The sequence below is a fragment of the Myotis daubentonii genome, chromosome 12, assembly GCF_963259705.1.
Source record: "Myotis daubentonii chromosome 12, mMyoDau2.1, whole genome shotgun sequence".
In the NCBI taxonomy this organism is placed as follows: domain Eukaryota; kingdom Metazoa; phylum Chordata; class Mammalia; order Chiroptera; family Vespertilionidae; genus Myotis; species Myotis daubentonii.
In genome coordinates, this window is record NC_081851.1 from 7,724,571 (window position 1) to 7,747,127 (window position 22,557).

Below are 22,557 nucleotides of genomic sequence, written 5' to 3' on the forward strand. Positions count from 1 at the left end.
TCCAGCAACAACATAACCCACGGCCGAAGGTGAAATAGCTTGGCCCCGCGAGGATTCGGGCCCCCTCCTCTCTGGTTCTGGGGTGTGTCACCTGAGAAACACCACTGCCAAGTCACCGTAGCTTGGCAGCTCCTGTGTTGAGCGTCTGCCCCCTGGTGGTGAGTGCGTGTCGTATGTACCAGATGGTTGGACAGTTGGATGGTCACTTAGTCTTTTATATATATACTAGAGGCCCGGTGCATGAAATTCATGCAAGGGGTTCGGCCCTCCCAACCACAGCAGCTTGCCTTAGCCCTTGCAGCCACGGCTTCATCTGGAAAGTCGTCCAGAAGGATGTCCAGGTGGTCATTTGGCTGTTGGTCTAATTAGCATATTACGCTTTTATTATTATAGACTAGAGGCCCGGTGCCCAAAAATTCATGCACTCAGGAGGGGGTCTCTCAGCCCACCCTGCACTCTCTCACAATCCAGGACCCCTCAAGTAGGGTCCAGTCCCATCGCAGCATGGCTCTGGTTCCCCAGTCCTGCGGGCTGGGGGGTAGGGACCAAGAGGCCAGTCTGATGGCAGCATGGCTCTGGTTCCCTGGAGCCTGCGGGCAGGGGGAGGGACCTAGAGACCAGCCTGATGGCAGCATGGCTCTGTTCCCACAGCTCCCTCCCACTGCCACGCCGCGGGCGGCCGGGGCCCACAGCTCCCTCCTGCCGCTGCGCTGTGGGACGCTGGGACCCAGGACTGACTCCTGCTGTGGGCAGCTGGGACCCAGGACCGACTCCTGCTGTGGGCAGCTGGGACCCAGGACCGACTCCTGCTGTGGGCAGCTGGGACCCAGGACCGACTCCTGCTGTGGGACGCTGGGACCCAGGACCGACTCCTGTTGTGGGCAGCTGGGACCCAGGACCGACTCCTGCTGTGGGACGCTGGGACCCAGGACTGACTTCCGCCATGCCGCCGGGACCCTAGCCTGGTGTTCGGCCATCCATCCGGATGTTTCGGTTGTGGTGGACCCTGGCTCTTATATGAGGACTAGCGGCCCGATGCATGAAATTCATGCAGGAGTAGGCCTTCCTTCCCCCAGCTTCCCTCTGGCACCTGGGACCCGGGCTTCGCTCGGCCACAGCAGGTACCCGGGACCCGGGCTTCCCTCAGGCCCCGGCTTCATCCAGAAGGACGTCCGGTCTAATTAGCATATTACCCTTTATTATTATAGGTAGATGGGGATAATGACAAATTACTACCTACCTACTTAATGGGTTATTGTGAGAACTAAGATAATCCAAGTAAAACTTTAGCAATGAGTTAGTGCTCAATATATTTTAGTGATTAGTACTAGTATCATCAAGATGATATTAAATACAGTGTTTTGCAATCACGACAACACAGGTCCTTATATGAATACATATATTTACTATTTTAACTTCAGTTATAAAAGTATTCATTAAATTAAGGATATCTTCTCCTATTCAAAACCAAAATAATTAGTGTGGCTTGAGTTAATATTGAAATGAGATTCTTTAATGATTAAAAGACGAAGCACCTTTGTCCTGCAGTCTGACACTTTAAACAAGCCTGGTCCATGAACTAGGTTTTATTACATTTTTATCCTCTTACCTTTATAATTGCTTCAAGTTGTCTCACTGTTGTTAGAGTGAGTTGAGAGGGCAAAATGCAATGCCAAAATGATGTAAATGAATGTCTGGATTAATGACAAATGATGTCAAAACCTGAGAATGTGAATGCAAATTGTAGTTAGACTAAAACAAAGTTAAATGCCAAATAGCATATCAAGCTAACACTACATTTAAAAGATTTTATGGGGCTCAGCTGGCGTGGCTCATTGATTGAGCATCAACCTATGAACCAGAAGGTCAGGGTTGGATTTCTGGTCAGGGCACATGCCCGGGCTGCAGGCTCGATCCCCAGCGTGGGGTGTGCAGGAGGCAGCCGATCAATTTTCTCTCATCATTGATGTTTCTAGCTCTCTCTCCCTTTCCATTCCTCTCTAAAATCAGTTTAAAAAAATAAAAAAGATTTTATTGGGTGAAAAAGATGAGTTGTGTGCCATAAAATCATTTTTCAGTTCTCTTTACACTGGACCTTTTTAGCCAAATTGATCATAACACTAATTAAAGTGAGATGTGGCTGTCAGGCTGCCAGCACTGCGCCCAGTGAAGGTCCATTTGCAAGGCTCCGGAAGGAAGGTCTCTGCACCCTCCCTGCGCAAAGCCCAGAAAGCATCTTCCAACCATCATTTAAGCCCTGCAGGGCACTGGAGGCCACCTGTCACAGGGGACAGGCTCTGCAAGTGTCTCAGGAGTCCTTACACCCCACTCCCTCCCTTTAGAGGGATGGAAAACGGGGCCCTCAAAGCCCAGGCAATGTGTGTGAGGCTATATAGCAAGGGAGTGGGGGAGCTGGACCAGGAAGCCTGCTCTGTTCTGGGCCTTCCTTCCCTTCGCCCCTGGGGCTACTCTGCCTCTGCCTCCCTCCCTCCCCCCACTCCCCTGGCCCTTTCTGGAACCTCTGAGCCTATTCCCTTCCTCCGGTGCCTGCCTGGCTTGGGCTCTGTGCAGATGCTGAGGGGACAACTCACCTGGAGCCAAGGGACCTTCCGTGCTGACTTGCCTCAGGTCGCGCCGCCCTCTGCCCTGGGCCTTTTCTCTGTCGTCATGATTCACACCTTAAAGCACCTCAGGCCCTCAGAGGACCGTGGAGGAAGTCTTCTCTTTGGACTGGAAGTCCTCTGTTCACAGCAAGGCCGATTCTGGATGTTTGCTGTGCTTTTATTAAAGCCGTATTTTAGTAATGACTGCTTTTGATCCTAACTGAATAAATGTTCCATAGGACTGAATCAGAACCACATACGGAAACGACACAGAGGCAGTGACCCCAGAACACGAGGCCATCCTGGCTGGTTCCCTGAGAGCTGAAGCTGTCACCTCCAGTACTGCTTTGGCCTCCTCACCCTCACTGACCCTCCTCTTGGGGGGTAGTCCCCGGTGTGCAGAAGGGGGCACACTGTCTGCATAGTTCACTTTCTCGCCCAGCCGCTCCGTGCCTGCAAGATTAAAGCACAGCCATTGCCTGAAGTGTTCATTCGACCTAGTTGGTCAGCACCTCTAAGAGCTGATGCCTTTAACTTGGCCCTTCACAGTCGCCCTTCTGCCTGCGGCTGGCCTCCAGCACTGACTCACTGACTCTCCGCTCACCTGCTTTGTAGCCATTGTCTAATATTGCCTCTCACTCCCCTTTTAATCATGCGTACCTTCATGGATCTTTGCTTGCATGTGTTCTGTAAGACTAGATAATTTTTAAAATAAATAAATAGGCTATCACCAAACCTATATGTTGACCCATGTGATAATCAATTCATTTAATTAGGGCATTCCAGATGTCATGGCCTGGGCAGGTAGTGATGAGGACCATTTTACAGGTCTCATCTCTCCATGGGGTTGATAAATATTCCTTTTTCCATTATAGTTGTTTCAATGCATAAAATCCCTATGTAGCATTGAAACAACAATTTTTGAAACTACAAAAATGACATAGCTCCCCAGTGACTATATTAGGATGGTGCCCCCTTGTCTGCCACACAAAAGCCTAATTTCCCTCTCAGTTTTCCCTATAACAGCAAAAGGTTGACACCACTCTCCTTTCAATGGCGATTGAATCAAACTCATTCTGCGTTGAACACATGGCAGAAACATGGGAGTTTCATTTAAAAACCCAAAACACGTGATAGCATCACTCAGGCGACTGGCCTCCAAAGCTACCAGGGTCAGGGTTGGGAGGGAGAGGGAAGTGATAGGTGAGGTCTTCCCATGTCATTTATTTAATCAAAAACGAGAACTTCCAGCTTTCGGACTCCTGTTTCTGGGTACAAAGGCATGTCTCCTGAAGATTATTGTCAGGGAAAGAGTCTAAGAAGTGCTGTCCAGAGATGGTGTTGTGTAATGTGCCAACCAAAGCACACTAGTTAATCACAAGTGAAGCTCTCTTGAGCTTATCCAGCTGCTAGTTTACAGGGATGTAAACTGTCGAACTAACAAGAGAATAGGATGGTCCATGAACATATGTTGCCCAAAAACCTATATTTCATCTGTCAAAACCTTCCCTCAATCTCTTTGAAATTATTTGTGTAACATCTTTCCTCCTCTTAGGCTATCACTTCTGTGAGAAGAGACCTTATCTGCCACAGCTATACCCACTAGGTCTAGTGGTTCTCAACCTTCTGGCCCTTTAAATACAGTTCATGTTGTGACCCAATCATAAAATTATTTTCGTTGCTACTGCATAACTGTAATGTTGCTACTGTTATGAATCATAATGTAAATATCTGATATGCAGGATGGTCTTAGGAGACCCCTGTGAAAGGGTCTTTCGACCACCAAAGGGTTCGCGACCCACAGGTTGAGAACCGCTGCTCTAGAACAAAGCCTAACATAGAGTAGGCATTTGATGAATGAATAAGAAATGGACAGTTGGATGGGTGGTTGGATAGATGGATGGGTGGATGGATGCAATTGAATATATTCATTTTCTAAAGAAAACATATTAGGAATAGCATGTTAACATGTGGAATGATAGAGAAACTGCCCTACCTCCAATTTAGTTGAAGAAAATCTCAAGTGATTTTTAAGACGTCTCTTAAAGGTTGATGACTGCCCTTTATTCAGTTAACTTTCATTTCTGACATTTTCTCCTGTCTTCTTTCATTCAAGATTTTATTAATTGTTTTATTGTTTGTTGTTCTTATTGATATAATGTCCTGGAATCTGTGTGGCAATGGGCTGTTTATAAATTTTACCAGGAGAAACTCCACCATTGTCCATATTTACCCAAGAAGATACCATTGAGACACAAAATGTAGAATTCTAAAACATTTTAAATTCTTAACCTTGGCTCTCCTTGCATCATCCTATGTGTAGATATATAGTTGATTTAAGCTATATGGGATTCATTTATATGTAGATTTTTCAATTGACCTGCTCAGTTCAATTGACCCACTAAATTAAATTGAAATAGTTCAATTGACCTGAGCAATTCAAGCCCAGTTGTTCAAGGGTCAACTGGTGGTTGGAAAGTCATGTATTCAAAGGGCCAGCTTAAGTTATATACAGATTTCAACTTCACAGATGTTGGGCAACCAACCCCCACCCCAAATATTTATATATATTCCTTCCAGTTTGAACAATGTCCTGAAACTTTCTTGCCATTGAGCAATCCAAAGATCAATTCCTGATGTGATAACAACTTTTATTAAATGATAAAACGGGAGTGACTTTTTAGTGGATTTGCTTCCAGACCCTGGATCTATCTGCCCTATTTAAAATAGAGTGTTACACGGAAACATTGACCAGATGGGTGCCCAGTTTTCCATGAGTTGAGTTGGAGAATGAACTAACACAAACCTTCAGGAGAGAGCTCCTGGGGCTTTGGAGAGACTGGGAGGGTATGTAGGACCTTTATACGTAAGATAAAAGCTGTTTCCTTTCACCTCCTCTCTGACTCCCACCCACCTCCCAAGCCATCTCTGCCTTGAAGACATTGCTTCCAAAAGTAGTGTTAGTCTGGTGGCTTCCTCTTCTCTTTGTGTGTTTAGGTAGAGTGAGAACAATCAAGTGGGAGGAAATGTGTTGGAGTGGACAGAGCTGCCACAGCTCTGAAGATAGTGAGGAAACTATCTTCTGGCATCTGAAGAATGCACATTCCCTGTGAAAAGTTGAGGTTCCTTTGCTCCCAGTTTCTCAAATGCCCACTATTAAAGGGAAAATGTACCACACCGCATGGGTAAAACTGAGTTTGTTCTCCATGACATTTACATGTTTCCAGTATAATATATGAATCCAAGAGGCATGGTGAAATGGAACTTAGATTCTCATTTTCCTTGTTCTGTGAAGGTGCTCTGCTATATCCATCAATTCAGAGGATATCATTGTTTCTGAATTGATCATTTTAAACCCCATGTCAGAAAGTATAAGACTTCATATCCATAATAATTTTTCTTTTCTCACAGGAGTGAGCTCTACCCATAATGACATAATATCCTCCTTCTGTAGTGAATAAACCGTTAATATTAATATGTAGTTGTCCCAGTTATAGAAATGGATTTTTTAAATAACTGCAATCAGGAGATAATCACCAGTTTTGGATATAAACTTCAAGAATGGTTTTGAAATAAAAGTTATTCCCCATACAAATTACCTCACTGCAAAAGAAACTTTATTTCTATGCTCAGAAATAAGTGTCTTACTAAAATTATTACTCTGTTATCTGTTCTGTCACAGTGGAGACGTCATTGCCTTTGAAAAATCTACTAATTATGGCAGCATTATCCAACAAGATGGAACTGTGAGTGCTGAATAAAATAGATTTTACTATAATAGACCCAGAAATATTCAGTAATTCCTTAATTAGATACATATATTTTCCTGTGTATAATGTTCTTATGTGTAGTCTTAACCACTCATCAATTCAACCAGATTGTTGAGTGTCCACAAAAAGTGTCCACACATTATGTGGGGACAGATGAAGTCCTGTCTTCAAGGACCATACTGTGTGGCTGCCCATCTGCTGTTTAATGTTTCTTTCACTGTAATTAAAAAGGTTGTATATTTTGTGAATGATAAATCTGTGTTGGAGTGTTTCTATATTACAATGATAGCTCTTTAAATTGGGACACCAGAGTTATTAATAGCTATGACTCCATGAGTTGAATTTTACTTTAGTTGTCCAAAACAACATGATAGCTCCTCGATGCTATTTTGTTGACAATTGTCATTGAATGGACAACCTTTTGAAAACATATTTTGTGACTAGCACTCTTGAAGGCTGATTGAGATATTAAAAAAACAAAAAATACAAATAAAAAAGCTATACCCTCTATATTTGAATAGAATACAGTTTTGGATACTTCTGATCAAGATGGCAGCATAGGTAAATGTGGTACTCAAATTCCCCCACAACCACATCAAAATTACAACTAATTTATAAAACAAACACCATTCAGAACCACCTGAAATCTAGCTGAATGGAAGTTCTACAACTTGGGATTTAAAGAAGAAGCCACACTGAGACTGCATTGACTTCTACATGGAAGCTCCTCTGCTGTAGTCTCAGCCAGTCCTCACAGCTGATTGGCCTGAGAGTCAATCTCTTTCAGTGACGCCAACAACAATCAACTACAACAAGACAGTGCACACAGTCCATACAGGGGCACAGCTGGAGTGCCCAGCTCCTGTGACTGGGGAAGATGTACCACTGGGCCCTACAGGACACCCGTTACACAAGGAGACTCTACCAAGTCAGGGAGATGTAGCAGTTTTACCTAATACATAGAAATAATACAGGAAAGCAGCCAAAGTGCAGAGACAAAGAAACTAGTTCCAAAGGAATGAACAGGCGAAATCTTCAGAAAAAGAACTAAATGAAATGGAGGCAAGCAAACTATAAGACAGAGTTCACAAGAATAGTTATAAGGATGTTCAAAGAACTTAGTGAGAACTTCAACAGCATGAAAAAGAACATAGAAACCATAAAAAAGAACCAGTCAGAAATGAAAGATACACTAATGGAAATGAAGAATAATTTACAGGGAGTCAAGAGTAGAGTAGATGATGCTGAAAATCAAATCAGTGATTTGGAATATAAAAAACAACAACAGAGAAGAACCAAGATGGCAGCATAGGTAAACACCTGTACTCACTGCCTCCCACAAGCAAATCAAAATTACAACTATAATACAGAGCAGCCATCATTAAGAACTGCCTGAAACCTGGCTGAATGGAATTCCTACCACTAGAGAAGTAAAGAAGAAAGCACACTGAGACTGGTAGAAGGGGAGGAGGCACTGAACAGGCTGGTCTAGCACCCATGTGCATTGTTTTTTTGTGGGGTTTTTTTAAGTCAAGAAGGATGTCTTCAAGGCCTCCCATGAGAAGCTGGGAGTCCCAGCCTCACACCAGACCCCCAGCCCAGGGTTCCAGAGCTGGGAAGAGAAGTCCCCACAACTTTGGGCTGTAAAAACTAGCAAGGATTGTGGCTGAGTAATGCAGAGACTGCTGGAGTCCCAGGTGCTCCTCTTAAAGGGCTCACACATGAACTTACATAGTCTTGCTTCCTCTGAGCTCCAGTGCTGGGCAGTGGCTTTGAGGTAATCCATGGACATTTGAAGAGGAGCTGTACTCTCTGGAATTGGGGCGGAAATTCAGGGGCAGCTTTGTCCCACACAGGGGTTCTCTGGGGGCCATTGTTCCTGTACTAGCACCTCCTCCACTGTAGAGATGACTGGCATCCATATCTGAGTTTCCATCAGAGTGACCCACACTGTTCACTCCACCCTGGTGATTTCCTGAGATCTTGCACCATCCAATTTGCAGCCCCACCCAAGCTGTTGGCAGCTGCTTTTAAATATGAATGGCATGTCCTGGCTCAGGCTTCAAAGTTTTCTAAAATCTCTCAAACAAGCTGCAGCTGGTGACAGCATGCCCCAAACCTATCAATAAAAGGCCCAAGATCCAGCACTAGCACCAGTCTGCCTTACTTCACAGCTGGGCCTCACCTTGGCACTTCCTAGCCCAATAGAAGTATCAACTATTAGAGATCTCTCTGTAGCTCCTGTCAGGTGGCCCCAGTTAGTGGCTGACTTTGTACCTCCTAGGAGGCCCTAGACCCAATGCACCAGTGAACAACTTCAGACCATATCAGAATACAACTCTATGCATCCACAAATGACACTCAAGGGGAAGACTCTGTGAGCACCAAAGCCCCACTGAAGCAAGTCCTCCACCATAAGGGTGTCTCCTGCACAGCAGCTCTCCCACTCTAGTCGCAGCTGGTCCTCACAGCCAGTTGGCTTGGAGGTCAATTCCTCTTAGAGATGCCACAGCCCACAGAGATTTATAGTTGGAGAGCTGAGATAGACATGAAACAAATGTGTTCAATAGGCAATGCAAGCCATCAGTGGGGTGGGAACTCCAAGATGGGAGGGAGGAAAAAAGGTTGTGGTGGGCTTTCCCAGAAAAGGTAGCCTGTGTTCATTTCCTATTGTTGCTGTAATAAATTAGCACAAATTTGGTGGCTTAAAACAATACAAATTTATTATCTTGTAGTTCTATAGGTCACAAGACCAACACAGTTTCTCCTCTTGTTTAAACTAAGATCAAATGGTTCACAGGGCTGTGTTCATTCTGGGGGACTTAGGAGAGAACCAATTCTTTGACTTTTCCAGCTTCTAGAGGCTGTCCCAGCCATGGGCAAACTACGGCCCTCGGGCCAGATCCAGCCCGTTTGAAATGAATAAAACTAAAAAAAATAAAAGACCATACCCTTTTATGTAATGATGTTTACTTTGAATTTATATTAGTTCACACAAACACTCCATCCATGCTTTTGTTCCGGCCCTCCGGTCCAGTTTAAGAACCCATTGTGGCCCTCGAGTCAAAAAGTTTGCCCACCCCTGGGCTCTCCTGTTCCTTGGCTTGTGGCTCTTCCTAAGTCTTGAAGCCAGCAAAGGCAGGCTGAGTCCTTCTCCATGCTGCTGTCTCTACGATTTTCTGCATCTGGGAAAGGTTCTTTGCTTTTAAGGACTCTTTTGGTTACATTAGGGGTCATCTGGATGATCCAGGATAATCTCATCTCAAGGTCCTTAGCCTTAATCACACCTGCAACGTCCCTTTTGCCAGGTAGGGTTCCAGGGATTAGGATATAGACATCTTTGGGGGCTTTTATTCTGCTTGCCACACTGCCCTTGAGCTTGTTCTGGAAGGGTCACAAGGGTCCTTCTTTAGGCGACATTTTTCTTGAGGGTATAACTTGCATTTGTGCTGAGATGTATGTGGGCAGTGAGGAGCCAGAAGTGAGAATGCTCGGGAGCAGGAGACCCTGCGTGAGGTCCAGACAGTGGGCAGCTTGTCAATGCCAGGCTGAGGAATTTGGATTTCGCCCAAGAGACTGTCAGAAACCAGTGAGGCATCTTCAGAAGGAGAGTGACAGGATGCATTTACTTTGGGAGCGATAATTCTGGCAGTTGTATCTTCAAGGATGCCAGAAGAATGAAGACAGTGAGGAGAACTGATGGAGTGGCTCAGGGGAGGCAGATGGTGCCTAGAGGGATGGGCCATGACAGGAAGGAAGGCTCCCCCATTGTATCTCTAGGGGTTGCCACCTGGTCTGCGTGCACTGAGGGTTGGTGGAATAAGGGAATGACTAATTCTAATAATATTTCTTGGATCTGTTGAAAATCCCAAATTGCATTTAATATGCCTATGAAATCTAAATAGAATTTCTCATTTTTTTCTTTGTTTTTATGCTGAATGACCTCCCGAATGAGAATCCCTCTGGTTCTCTCCTGAATGCCTTCTTCTGCAGAATTCAAATTTGAGTTCTGGACTATACCTTTTTAGATTTATGATTGTTTATATTGTGAAGAATAGCTTTCAGTTCATGATTTAAACGTGTTTGTTTTTTTTTACTGCAATATCAGTTCTTTTCACAGGAAAAGGCCTGAGGGAATTGACTTCAGAAACACATAAATTTACTTTTATTATTTTATTTTGTAATAGCTTACTCTCATATTCTCCTTGTTAATAATTTCTTACATTACTACAATACTGTATTTTCAGATAACTTCTTCTGACCAGGTGAAAGTATGATGCATTTGCCATGTTCCAATGTAGAGATTTATGCAGAGTTGGAAAAAGAATAGTCTGCCTAGAGCTGATACTTTCAACTTGAGTGCACATGTGGCTCACTGGGAATCTAGTTACAACGACAGATTTCTGTCCTCACCCCCAGGGATTGTAATATAGATGGTTTCAGGACCACACTCAAGAAATATTGGCTTTGATCATTAATGGTTACCTTTTTTTTTCTCCTTGATAGAAAGTTTACCTTTCTGTAAATTGCTCTTCTAAAGAAAAGTCCACACCCTTCCTTTTCCTTGTTATTTAGGGCCCAAGATTTCTGACACAACTAGCTAGTTTTATAATACATATATGGTGACTCAAGGAGGGACAATTAGGTGGGCAAGGGCTGTAAAAATGTATTTGTGGCATTAATTAATGTATAGATAATATTTTTATTGTACATTACTATATAGCACTTGTAATATATGTCCACATGAGCGATACATTTGGGTAATATATTAAGTCCTAACTCTTTCTTGATGACCATAATTCATAGAATTATAAAAGAAGGTTAGTATCTTTTGAAATGAAATGAGGGGTAAAGTTGCTGGGGCCAGTAATGTGTGCAGAGGTATGGATAAAAGATTATATAGAAGCGATGTGATTATTATATGGCTTATATGTGAGAAAATGCATTTTCTTTTAAAGAAATAATACAGTCTGTAAATGGTATCCTAGTGTGAAAATCATTCACTAATAATAGACCAGGTTGGATCACCTTTGTCTGAATTCAGGAGATGTCCGTTCTGGGAGCAAGAACTGGCAAGGAAGTACTACAAAATGGTAGGCTTGCACGCCGCGGGGAAACTAACTTTTTACACCTTTGATACCTCAGACAGTGCATGTCTTCTTTTTTGCCTGTTACCTTTGTTGTACCAGATGGAGTAATATTTGCTTTCTCCCAGACCCATGAGGACCAACACTTCCTCCTGCACTCGGTGGTGGCCAGGAGAGTTAGGTCTTCCTTGGTCTTCCTTTCTTGTCCTACAAAAGGGCTGCACCTGGGACCACTCTGTCATCTTCTAGAGTGAGGGCCTTCCATGACTAAGAAGGGAAACAGATATGTGGATTTCTAGAAGCTGGGACTAGTGAAAATGGAGGGGGGAAATTGAGGTTTAGGGAGAAAGATGTCAGTGGTTGGTGACCTTTATAAAGGTTGGTACAGACATCAAAATTGAAGCTACATCAATTGTAGGCCAATAAGGTATGCATTACTCCACAGAAGGACGCACTCAGCTTCTGTCAGATCAGAAGTGCAACTGCCTCCAAGGACCTCAGAAAGGCCTCTGAGGAGAAGTTAATTCGTAAAGTGGCCTGCAGAATGAAATAATTTCCCATCTCCTTCCTAGATGGCCTTTCTTGCTGATGAATACTGCAACTATTGTCAAGACATTCTACAAAGTGTGAGGAACCAAGAACTTGAGCGGGTAGGATTTTATCTATAAAACACAAGAATTTATGACTCACTGTTCAACATTTTACTTGAAAAGACCCCTCAAGGGACGCCTAATACACTAAAGGGTTTAGAATTCAGCTATTTTATAATGAGTGAGTTATTGAGGGTGATATTTTCATTGTTTAATCATTTGAGACTTTCCAAGGTGCTACTATAACTATCTTTATGCTTTATATATAATTCATAGCCTGGCCAGGTAGTTCAGCTGCTTAAAGTGCCATTCTGATACACCAAGGTTGTGGTTTCAATCCTTGGTCAGGGGCACATACAAGAAGCAACCAATCAATGCATGGATAAGTAGAACAGCAAATGAATGTTTCTCTTACTCTCTCCCGCCCTCCCTTCCTCTCACTCTAAAATCAATTTAAAAAAATAAAAATAAAGAAATAAATATACTTCAGCTATGTTTAGACTCTAATTTCAGCTGATTTTGAATACAGTGTTGATAATATTATTCACCTTGAATTTTTAATAATGTTAAAGAATCATTTTATTGATACACTAGAGGCCTGGTGCATGAAATTCGTGTGTGTGTGTGTGGGGGGGTCCCCACAGCCCAGCCTGCACCCTCTCCAATCTGGGACCCCTTGGGGGATGTCCAACTGCCACTTTAGGCCTGATCCCAGGGATCGGGCCTAAACCAGCAGTCAGACATCTCTCTCACAATCCAGGACCACTGGCTCCTAACTGCTCACCTGCCTGCCTGCCTGATCACCCCAAACTGCCTCTGCCTGCCTAATCTCCTCTAACTGGCCCCCCTGCTAGCCTGGTCACCCCCAATTGTCCCCCTGCCAGCCTGGTCACCCCCAACTGCGCCCCCCCCACCAGCCTGGTTGCCCCCAACTGCCCCCCTGCCGACCTGGCCACCCCATGCAGCCTGCTGTTCAGTCATTTGGTCGTCCCACACTAACCCCCCTGCCGGTCTGGTTGCCCCACGCAGCCTGCTGTTTGGTCATTACTGTTACTGTGACAGCATCCCAGAATATTTGCATATTCCTCTATTATTAGTATAGATGCCAACTGAAAAAGAAGCAAGACTTTGAAGCAGGGTGATTTGACATGGATATTGTAATGATTGGATTGTGGAAAACATGAATAAATCTTTTAACCATTCTGAGTTTTATCTTTTGCAATGGAAATCTAGGGAAACTAGTACACAGTTAAATAAAAAGCTTTTCTGATGCTTTAGTGTTCTAAGTACTTCAACTTTAGGTGATAATATTCATTCAGCATAAGTACATTTAGTGCTTAGTGTAAAGCATGATAGTAAGATAGAGACCACAATGTCTTCAGAATGGCACCTGTTTTATTAATGTAACTAGGGGCCCAGTGCACGAAATTTGTGCACTGGGTGTGTGTGTGTGTGTGTGTGTGGGTGGGGGGAGTGTCCCTCAGCCCAGCCTGCCCCCTCTCACATACTGGGAGCCCTCAGGCGTTGACCCCCATCACCCTCCAATCGCAGGATCGGCCCCTTGTCCAGGCCTGACGCCTCTGACAGAGGTGTCAGGCCTGGGCAGGGGACCCTCATTTCCCCCCATCACTGGTTCTGCCCCCAGCCCAGGCCTGATGCCTCAGCCAGAGGCGAAGACCCCCATCACCCTCCGATTGCCTGATCGGCCCCTTGCCCAGGCCTGACGCCTCCGCCAGAGGTGTCAGGCTTGGACAGGGGACCCCCATCTCCCCCCGATCACTGGCTCTGGCCCCCGCCCAGGCCTGAGGCCTCTGGCCCAGGAATCATGCCTGGGCAGGTGACCCCCATCTATCTCTGATTGCTTGCTCCACCCCCCGCCCAAGCCTGACACCTCTGACCCAGGCTTCAGGCCTGGGCAAGAGGACCATCATATCCCCCCAATCTCTGGCTCCGTCCCCCCACCCAGGCCTGATGCCTCGGCCAGAGGAGTTGACCCTCATCACCCTCCGATCACCAATCACCGGATCGGCCCCTTGACCAGGCCTGAGGCCTCTGGCAGAGGTGTCAGGCCTGGGCAGGGGACCCCCAGCTCCCTGTGGTTGCAGGCTCCGCCCCTGCCCAGGCCTAACACCTCTGGCCTAGGCGTCCGGCCCGGGCAGCGGGGACCCAGAGCTGCAGCGGCCCCGCGATCGTGGGCTTCGCTTTAGGCCCAGGCAAGGGACCCCTAGCTCCTGGGACTGCCAGCTTCGACCGTGCCCAGCTCCCATCTCTGGCTCCACCCCTACTTCCTGCTATCACTGGCCAGGGCGGCAAAGGCACCTGATTCTCCGATCATGGCTGGGCGGCAGGGCAAAGGCCTTTGCCCTGCCCCCCAGCTCTTAGCTCCCCCCTGGGTTTCTGATCACTGTCAGTGGCAGGGGGCTTCTTCCTGCTTTCCCTTTCACTTCCCTGCATTGTGCCTACATATGCAAATTAGCCGCCATCTTGTTGGCAGTTAACTGCCAATCTTAGTTGGCAGTTAATTTGCATATAGCCCTGATTAGCCAATGAAAAGGGTATTGTCGTACGCCAATTACCATTTTTCTCTTTTATTAGATAGGATGTTTATTAATAGATATCCACATTAGATATCTATTTCTCCTTTTATTTATTCACCCATTAATATTAACTTAATTCTTACCTTGTAACCAGTACCATTTCTGGAACTAGGAAGGTATTCTCCATAAGGTTTGATAGGCTGATAGTCTGGTACTAAAAGGAGCAATATAAGCCAATAAATATGATACAATATGGCAAGTCCTAGAATAACAGTATGATTAGACTGTTCTGGGTGCCCAGAGGAAGAGTTAACAGAGATAAGTAGATAGTGTTCCCAAGAGGAGGCCATGTAGCTGGACTCTAGTGGAAAAGCTGAAGTTCAACAGACAAAATGGAGTAGGAAAGGTATTCCAGGTAGAACAGTGGGTGCAGACAAAGGCAGCAGATGTTCACAGGCATGTGACGAAAGGTCGCTCTGACTAGATTTCATTGTCATTAACGGAGAGAAGCAGCGGGGAGGGGTGTGAGAGAGGGCTGGAGTGAGAGAGGGCCTTGCCTGCCCTGTGATGAATTCTGCCTCATGGAGAAGACTGTGGGAGCAGTGACCCAGACTGCCATAGCGGAGCAGCGTGGGTGGTCAGGAGGTTTTGTCATAGGCAGGTAGGAAGTGAGGAGGGTCATCAAACCTGGAGCAGTGACAGTGACATCAGAGAGAAACGTTTCTGAAGCTGGTGCAGCAGTGTTTGATGACCCTGGACACTGGTGATAACAGAATTAGCAGAGATGAGCCCGTGGCTGCTGTCTCATTCAAACCCACTAACTCCGAAAGGTCATGCTTCAAACTTACCCACCTGAGAAGAAAAGGATTAATATATCCCGCTCATCCCATTACTGTATTTTTTGTTGACTGTCTGAGAGTCTCTATGGAGATGTCTTCTCTAGAATTCATGCACCTGACAGCAGGGGTTCATCATCAGGCAGCTCAGAAGTTGGCCCTAACTTCCTTGACTGAGGTCACTGGTAGGTCTGTGTCAGGGCTGGGATGCCCCAGAACACTTGGGCCTGCAGAAATCACTAGTAGTCAAGAGTATTAACTGGCAACTCAGATTGGCCAATCATGGGATCTGAAAAGTCAACATGGGGGAAACTAATGAAAAGGAAGGGAGCTGCCGTTGTCTTCCTTAAGAAGGCTCCTGTGCAGAAAGACTCCAGGCCTCTTTTGCCTGGACAATCCTTAGGTGACTTGTGCCTCGGTGTCAAGGAGGAAGCCTCTCTGGTTACATAGTATCACCCTCTTTCAGAGCTGAGCCACACTGAGGGGCAATCATCAATGAACATTCCTTCTAAACTCTGGCTTGTGCCCTCTGGCCATTTCCTCATCCTGTATCATAGGACTTAGGATAACCAACAGGGGCCCCCTGGTGGTTAAAACAGCTTTCCTTCCAGAAAACTGCCATGAAAATATGTTCCACGTTATTCCACCCAACTAGAAAAGCTGCCAGGTTAAGCTTTACATTAATTGGGATGAAATTCATCCCATTCTCACTTGGGGCTGGTTAAGTATACATGGGGGTTAGTCTCACCAGGCACAAACTGAGATTGTGGAGATCTGTCCCATTCCTTACTTCAGGTGGAGGACTTGCTCACTTCCTTCTGGAAAGCTCTGCCACAGGACACAGTCATGCTCATGGCATTGCCTGAAGTGTGCCAGCTCTGTAAATGCTACGACGTACAGATGTACAAGGTAGGAAGGCGCTTGGCTGGTGGCTGTGCAGAGCCTGGGGTAGAGCCTCCTTTCTGCAGGTCCCTGGCTGCAGGCCTCTGAGGAGCGAACAGTGGGGCGGATGGATCACAAGCTGCAATCTTTCCCTAAAGCTCAGCCTTTCTTTTGAAACCCGTGAGAGTCTGAGTTACCTCATGTAAAGAAAAAGCCAATGTGCATGGTAAGCTGTGGTTTCAGTGACCAGGGAACTCCAAACTGAGTCCAAGTTTTTTACCTAGACTGACTGTTATAATTTGAGGGTAGTTACATTTTCACTACAGTTTCTATGGTGAAAATATGTTGTTGTTTTTAAGCTGGCCATGAACCTTTTTCTTTTTTAATCTTCACCTGAGGATATGTTTTTACTAATTTTTAGAGAGAGAGAGAGACAAACATCAATGTGAGAGAGAATCATTGACCGGTTGCCTCCCATATACGCCCAGCTGGGGATCGAATCCGCAACCTTTGGGTGTATGGGACCATGCTCCAACCAACTGAACCACCTGGCTAGGGCTACTTTTTTTTTTTTTTCTGGGAGACAATTTTGTGCTTCTAAGTTTTTTACACAAAGGATGAAAGCCAGCACCTGGGTTCAGCCATGCAAATATTTTGGTCTGACCTGCCTAGTATGGCCTGTGTGGTGCTTCTTAAAACCGTGGATCAGTTATCAGTATTTTAAGCTCTGAAAAAATTCAAATTCTGCTCCTGCGCCACTAGTGAGCTGCGGCAAGGGCTCAGGCGGGTCTTCTCTCTGAGTCTGGCGTAGTTCACCTCAGGCCGCTTGTAACCAGAGGACACCTGCAGTGGCCGGCTCGCTGTCTCTCCTCTTCTGTCGCAGGGAATTGAGGATGTCCTCCTTGACGATTTTCTGGAAGACGTTTCTATTCAGTACCTGAAGTCTGTCCGGTTATTTAGTAAGAAATTGAAGCTGTGGCTCCTTAATGCTTTGGAAGGTTTCCCAGCCCTCTTACAGATCTCCAAAATCAAAGGTAGGTTTCAGCGGGAAAATAAATTCTGTGAGAGTAGATTCAGAATCTGACTTTCAGATGGGGCAGGACTCTCAGCTGTGTAATGCCCCCCCTCCCCCCCGCCCCCCGCTCCCCTCTCCGCGGTCACGCAGGCATACAACCCTGTTCAGACCTCCCGGCTTGCATTTTAGTGCCAGTGGTATATCCCTGTGCTGATCCACCACACCCTTCACCAGTTCCCCTCATGAACAATAACATGGAGTTTGGACAGGTCAAGGGGCTAGAGGCGCAGAAAAGCTGTCTGACTGTCAAAAGGTAGGGAGAACCTGCTGCTGCCTCCAGGCAGCGCTGCTCACCTTTCTTGAGCCAGCACCTTGGGGCAGCCTGCGGTCCTCACTGCTTGTGCCTTGAGCAGGGCTGGCCGGGGCTCAGGCACCATCATCCTTCCACCTCTTGGTGCTCTGGCCTCTCGGAGGGGCTCCAAAGAGCACAGGTTCTCCTTAGAACGCCCCCATCTCCCTAAGTTTCTCACCCGGTGGGCCACCAAGGTAGTCTCCTCTCCCTGCTGGCTTTCTAGAATACTTTTTCTTTCCATCTGGCTGCCAGGTTCTGGTCTCTGACACACCTTTCACCAGGCCACCTGTCTGTTCAAGGCCAGCCACGGCTTCCTTTAAACACTAGCACACGCCTGTGTGGGTGCCATGTTTCTGGTCCTGGAAACAGCCATGTCCCCCTCCTGCCATGTGATGCGTTTCCATCGTTGCCTCGCGCTGTCTCCAGCGGCCCGCCCCCGCCCAGTCCTGTTTCTCTTGGGCCCTCTCAGGCCGCTCGCATCACCCAGCCCTCCCGTCATCTCACTCTCTTTTCTAACTTTGCACATTGTTTGCTGGCTCGTCAGAGGGCCCACAGAATTGGACGGTGTCTAACTTTTACCCACCACCCCTGCAGCTGGCTGTGTTCATATTCATATCGGCAATCTTATCCCAGTCTGACCCACTTGGAAGCTTTCACCTGGCCAAGCTGGTGTCAGCCAAAAAGGCAGCAGGGTGGGCACTGCAGAGAGAAAGTGCAGTCTGGCTGTGACAGGTGAAAAGAAGCATTTCCCGGGGTCACCTTACCACCTGCCTGAGCCCCTCGCGGTCTCTCTGCCCCTCTCTAGCCTACTCAGAGCTTCCGAGTGACTCCACCACCCTGCCTCCAACCTCAGTCACCTCCCCTCTAGACCCAATGATTATTTTAAAACAGTGACTTGATCAATTAAATGCCTTTCATAGGCCCCGCCCCCTCAAGGGTCCACTCTTCTTCACTCACTGTGCAGTCATTCACTGCTTGGCCTCTGGTCCCCATTCCCCAAGGAACCCCGACCAGTACTCCCCAGCCACACAAGACTGGGTATCCCCCGGAAGGCCTTTCCTGCCACTCTTCCTGAGACTGCCTCTCCACCCCCATCCCCGGGTCACTCCGACCCTACATGTTCAAGCCCTGCTTGAATGTCACCTTCTAGGTGAATTAGTCTCTGAGACCATCTTCAGACAAGGCCCATCCCTCCCTGAGCCCCTCGCTGGCTTCCTCTCTGGCCGCAGAGTGCCAGGAGCAAGTCATTGCATACCTGGTGACCCATTCTCAGAGGCGGAGCCCCTGAAAGGTGGAAGTGCCCTCCTTTCACCCAACAATTCAGCTAAGAGCCGGGGAACATCCCCGGGCAAAAACTGAATACATTCAAGAGGGAGCGTGCTCCTCTCTGTGCTTTCTCTCTTTATCCTTTCCTTTCCGTGGTCATTTTCTGGGGCGGGCACTGTAGAAGTGAGGATGTTTGGGGACTCGGGTTTCCAGGCGAAAATCCCGAACTCCTTTACGCAGGCACGACAGATGCTGGGATGACATAATTTTTCTGGGCTGGATGGGGAGTGTTTCGGTCAAGTCGCCCCTGCCAAGACCTCCCAGCCATTTGGGAAAGAGCCACGCACAGTGGAAAGACCAGGCTGTGTGGAGGCCTCCTGGGCGGGGGGCAGCCTAGGCACAGGCTTGCGTTCCACGCTGTCCTATGGAAGGGCATGGCGCTATAGGATCAGTAATGGTCGCGTGTATTGTTCTTAACAGAAGTTACTGTGTTTGTCAAAAGACTAAGAAGAAAGACATACCTCTCCAACATGGCAAAGGTAGGTTCTGCCAACCAGACAGGAGGGAACAAAGCAGTTTTCTGAAGTGAAAGCTGCAAGTCTGTCCTCAGAGCAAGGGGGGTGCTCCCTCCACCCAGAGGGCAGACAGGAGGACCTTACCGGCCACGGACTGGCAGGCCTGCTGGGCCACAGAAGCCCACCCTTGCCTCCCCTCCTCAGAAGGGCCCCATCGCCAGCTCTCTCCTTGGGCAGAAGCAGGGTGCGCAGGCCACCATTTTAAAGTTTCCAAGGGAGACCTCGGGAGGGCCAGCCGGGCAGCGGATGGGGGTGACGGGCCCTGCAGCAGAGGAGGATCATCCAGGCAGCAGGATGGGGGTGATGGGCCTTGCAGCAGAGGAGGGTCATCCAGGCAGCAGGATGGGGGTGATGGGCCTTGCAGCAGAGGAGGATCATCCAGGCAGCAGGATGGGGGTGATGGGCCTTGCAGCAGAGGAGGGCCAGCCGGTCAGCGGATGGGGGTGACGGGCCCTGCAGCAGAGGAGGGTCAGCCAGGCAGCAGGATGGGGGTGACGGGCCCTGCAGCAGAGGAGGGCCAGCCAGGCAGCAGGATGGGGGTGATGGGCCCTGCAGCAGAGGAGGATCATCCAGGCAGCAGGATGGGGGTGACGGGCCCTGCAGCAGAGGAGGGCCAGCCGGTCAGCGGATGGGGGTGACGGGCCCTGCAGCAGAGGAGGATCATCCAGGCAGCAGGATGGGGGTGACGGGCCCTGCAGCAGAGGAGGGTCAGCCAGGCAGCAGGATGGGGGTGATGGGCCCTGCAGCAGAGGAGGGTCAGCCAGGCAGCAGGATGGGGGTGATGGGCCCTGCAGCAGAGGAGGGCCAGCCGGGCAGTGGATGGGGGTGACGGGCCCTGCAGCAGGCCCCGGGACAGGTGACTGAGCCCTTCCTCCTGCAGGTGGCCTGTGGGCATGGTGTGTCCTGGCTGCCAGGCTCCTGGACTCCAACCTCCTCTCCTTGACTGATTATGCCACTTGTGGTAGAGGAAAGAGAGAGGAAGGCTATAGATGCAGGAAGTGGCCTCTCAGAATCCGCTTGGAGATCCTGTGGGTGCCGTCAGGACAGAGTCAAGGACTGCCCCTTGGTCCCAGTCAGCCTCAGCTCAGGGGTGCTCCGCTGGGCCTCTGGGCTACTGTCTCCATTCCTGACTCGCTCAGCTGCTGACGGCTCTGCAGCAGCACCTTCACCTCAGCCCAGCTCGGTGGCCAGCTCGGGTCCATCTTTATACTGCCTGTCACGTGGGGAAATTACTGCATGCCCGCTAGAGCCCTTGCTTTTGTCCTCTTTAAAATGAGGGGACATTAGAGGTGTGAGGACAACCTACAGACCCTAAGAAAGTAGGGACCGGGACTGTTCCCATTGGATAGCTGAGGAAACCAGCTCCCAGGGTCTAAATGCATTGCCCACGCCTCCCAAGAAGAGAGGGAGAATCCGCTTCCCAAGCCCACAGCAACCCTTCGGAATCCTAGCACTTTACTCCAGACCCTCGCTCCGCCCCTGTTTCCCCTGGAAAGTACTTTAGGTGCCAGAGTGGAGTCCAGGGGTGGAGAGCAGGGAGCAGAGAGAAGGGAGAGGAGAGCAGGGAGGGGAGAGCAGGGAGAGGAGAGCAGGGAGGGGAGAGCAGGGAGCAGAGTGAAGGGAGAGGAGAGCAGGGAGGGGAGAGCAGGGAGCAGAGTGAAGGGAGAGGAGAGCAGGGAGCAGAGTGAAGGGAGAGGAGAGCAGGGAGGGGAGAGAGGGAGAGGAGAGCAGGGAGGGGAGAGGAGAGCAGGGAGGGGAGAGGAGAGCAGGGAGCAGAGTGAAGGGAGAGGAGACCAGGGAGGGGAGTGAAGGGAGAGGAGAGCAGGGAGCAGAGTGAAGGGAGAGGAGAGCAGGGAGGGGAGAGGAGAGCAGGGAGGGGAGAGGAGAGCAGGGAGCAGAGTGAAGGGAGAGGAGAGCAGGGAGGGGAGTGAAGGGAGAGGAGAGCAGGGAGCAGAGTGAAGGGAGAGGAGAGCAGGGAGGGGAGTGAAGGGAGAGGAGAGCAGGGAGCAGAGTGAAGGGAGAGGAGAGCAGGGAGCAGAGTGAAGGGAGAGGAGAGCAGGGAGCAGAGTGAAGGGAGAGGAGAGCAGGGAGCAGAGTGAAGGGAGGGGAGAGCAGGGAGGGGAGAGAGGGAGAGGAGAGCAGGGAGGGGAGAGGAGAGCAGGGAGGAGAGAGGAGAGCAGGGAGCAGAGTGAAGGGAGAGGAGAGCAGGGAGGGGAGTGAAGGGAGAGGAGAGCAGGGAGCAGAGTGAAGGGAGGGGAGAGCAGGGAGCAGAGTGAAGGGAGGGGAGAGCAGGGAGGGGAGAGAGGGAGAGGAGAGCAGGGAGGGGAGAGGAGAGCAGGGAGGGGAGAGGAGAGCAGGGAGCAGAGTGAAGGGAGAGGAGAGCAGGGAGGGGAGTGAAGGGAGAGGAGAGCAGGGAGCAGAGTGAAGGGAGAGGAGAGCAGGGAGCAGAGTGAAGGGAGAGGAGAGCAGGGAGGGGAGAGCAGGGAGGGGGAGCAGGGAGGGGAGAGTAGGGAGGGGGAGCAGGGAGAGGAGAGCAAGGAGAGGAGAGCAGGGAGGGGAGAGCAGGGAGGGGAGAGGAGAGCAGGGAGGGGAGAGCAGGGAGGGGAGAGGAGAGCAGGGAGGGGAGAGGAGAGCAGGGAGGGGAGAGTAGGGAGGGGAGAGGAGAGCAGGGAGAGGAGAGCAGGGAGGGGAGGGCAGGGAGGGGAGAGCAGGGAGGGGAGAGTAGGGAGGGGAGAGCAGGGAGGGGAGAGCAGGGAGGGGAGAGGAGAGCAGGGAGAGGAGAGCAGGGAGGGGAGGGGAGAGTAGGGAGGGGAGAGCAGGGATGGGAGGGGAGAGTAGGGAGGGGAGAGCAGGGAGGGGAGAGCAGGGAAGGGAGAGTAGGGAGGGGAGAGTAGGGAGGGAAGAGCAGGGAGGGGAGAGGAGAGCAGGGAGGGGAGAATAGGGAGGGGAGAGGAGAGCAGGGAGGGGAGGGCAGGGAGGGGAGAGCAGGGAGGGGGAGGGCAGGGAGGGGGAGCAGGGAGGGTAGAGCAGGGAGGGGAGGGGAG

At 49.0% G+C, this 22,557-nt stretch overlaps 1 protein-coding gene across 1 annotated transcript in view; it reads left to right on the forward strand.

The window, feature by feature from the left end:
- Nucleotides 1-2,346: 2,346 nt before the first annotated feature.
- Nucleotides 2,347-22,557, forward strand: part of RFX8 (regulatory factor X8) — a 37,634-nt gene continuing 17,423 nt past the window's right edge. Inside the window, exons 1-7 of the mRNA XM_059660684.1 lie at nucleotides 2,347-2,378; nucleotides 6,286-6,349; nucleotides 11,362-11,466; nucleotides 12,033-12,110; nucleotides 16,219-16,332; nucleotides 17,189-17,339; nucleotides 19,419-19,477. Coding sequence (XP_059516667.1) covers nucleotides 2,347-2,378; nucleotides 6,286-6,349; nucleotides 11,362-11,466; nucleotides 12,033-12,110; nucleotides 16,219-16,332; nucleotides 17,189-17,339; nucleotides 19,419-19,477 — 603 coding nt within the window. The remainder of the gene's footprint in view (nucleotides 2,379-6,285; nucleotides 6,350-11,361; nucleotides 11,467-12,032; nucleotides 12,111-16,218; nucleotides 16,333-17,188; nucleotides 17,340-19,418; nucleotides 19,478-22,557) is intronic.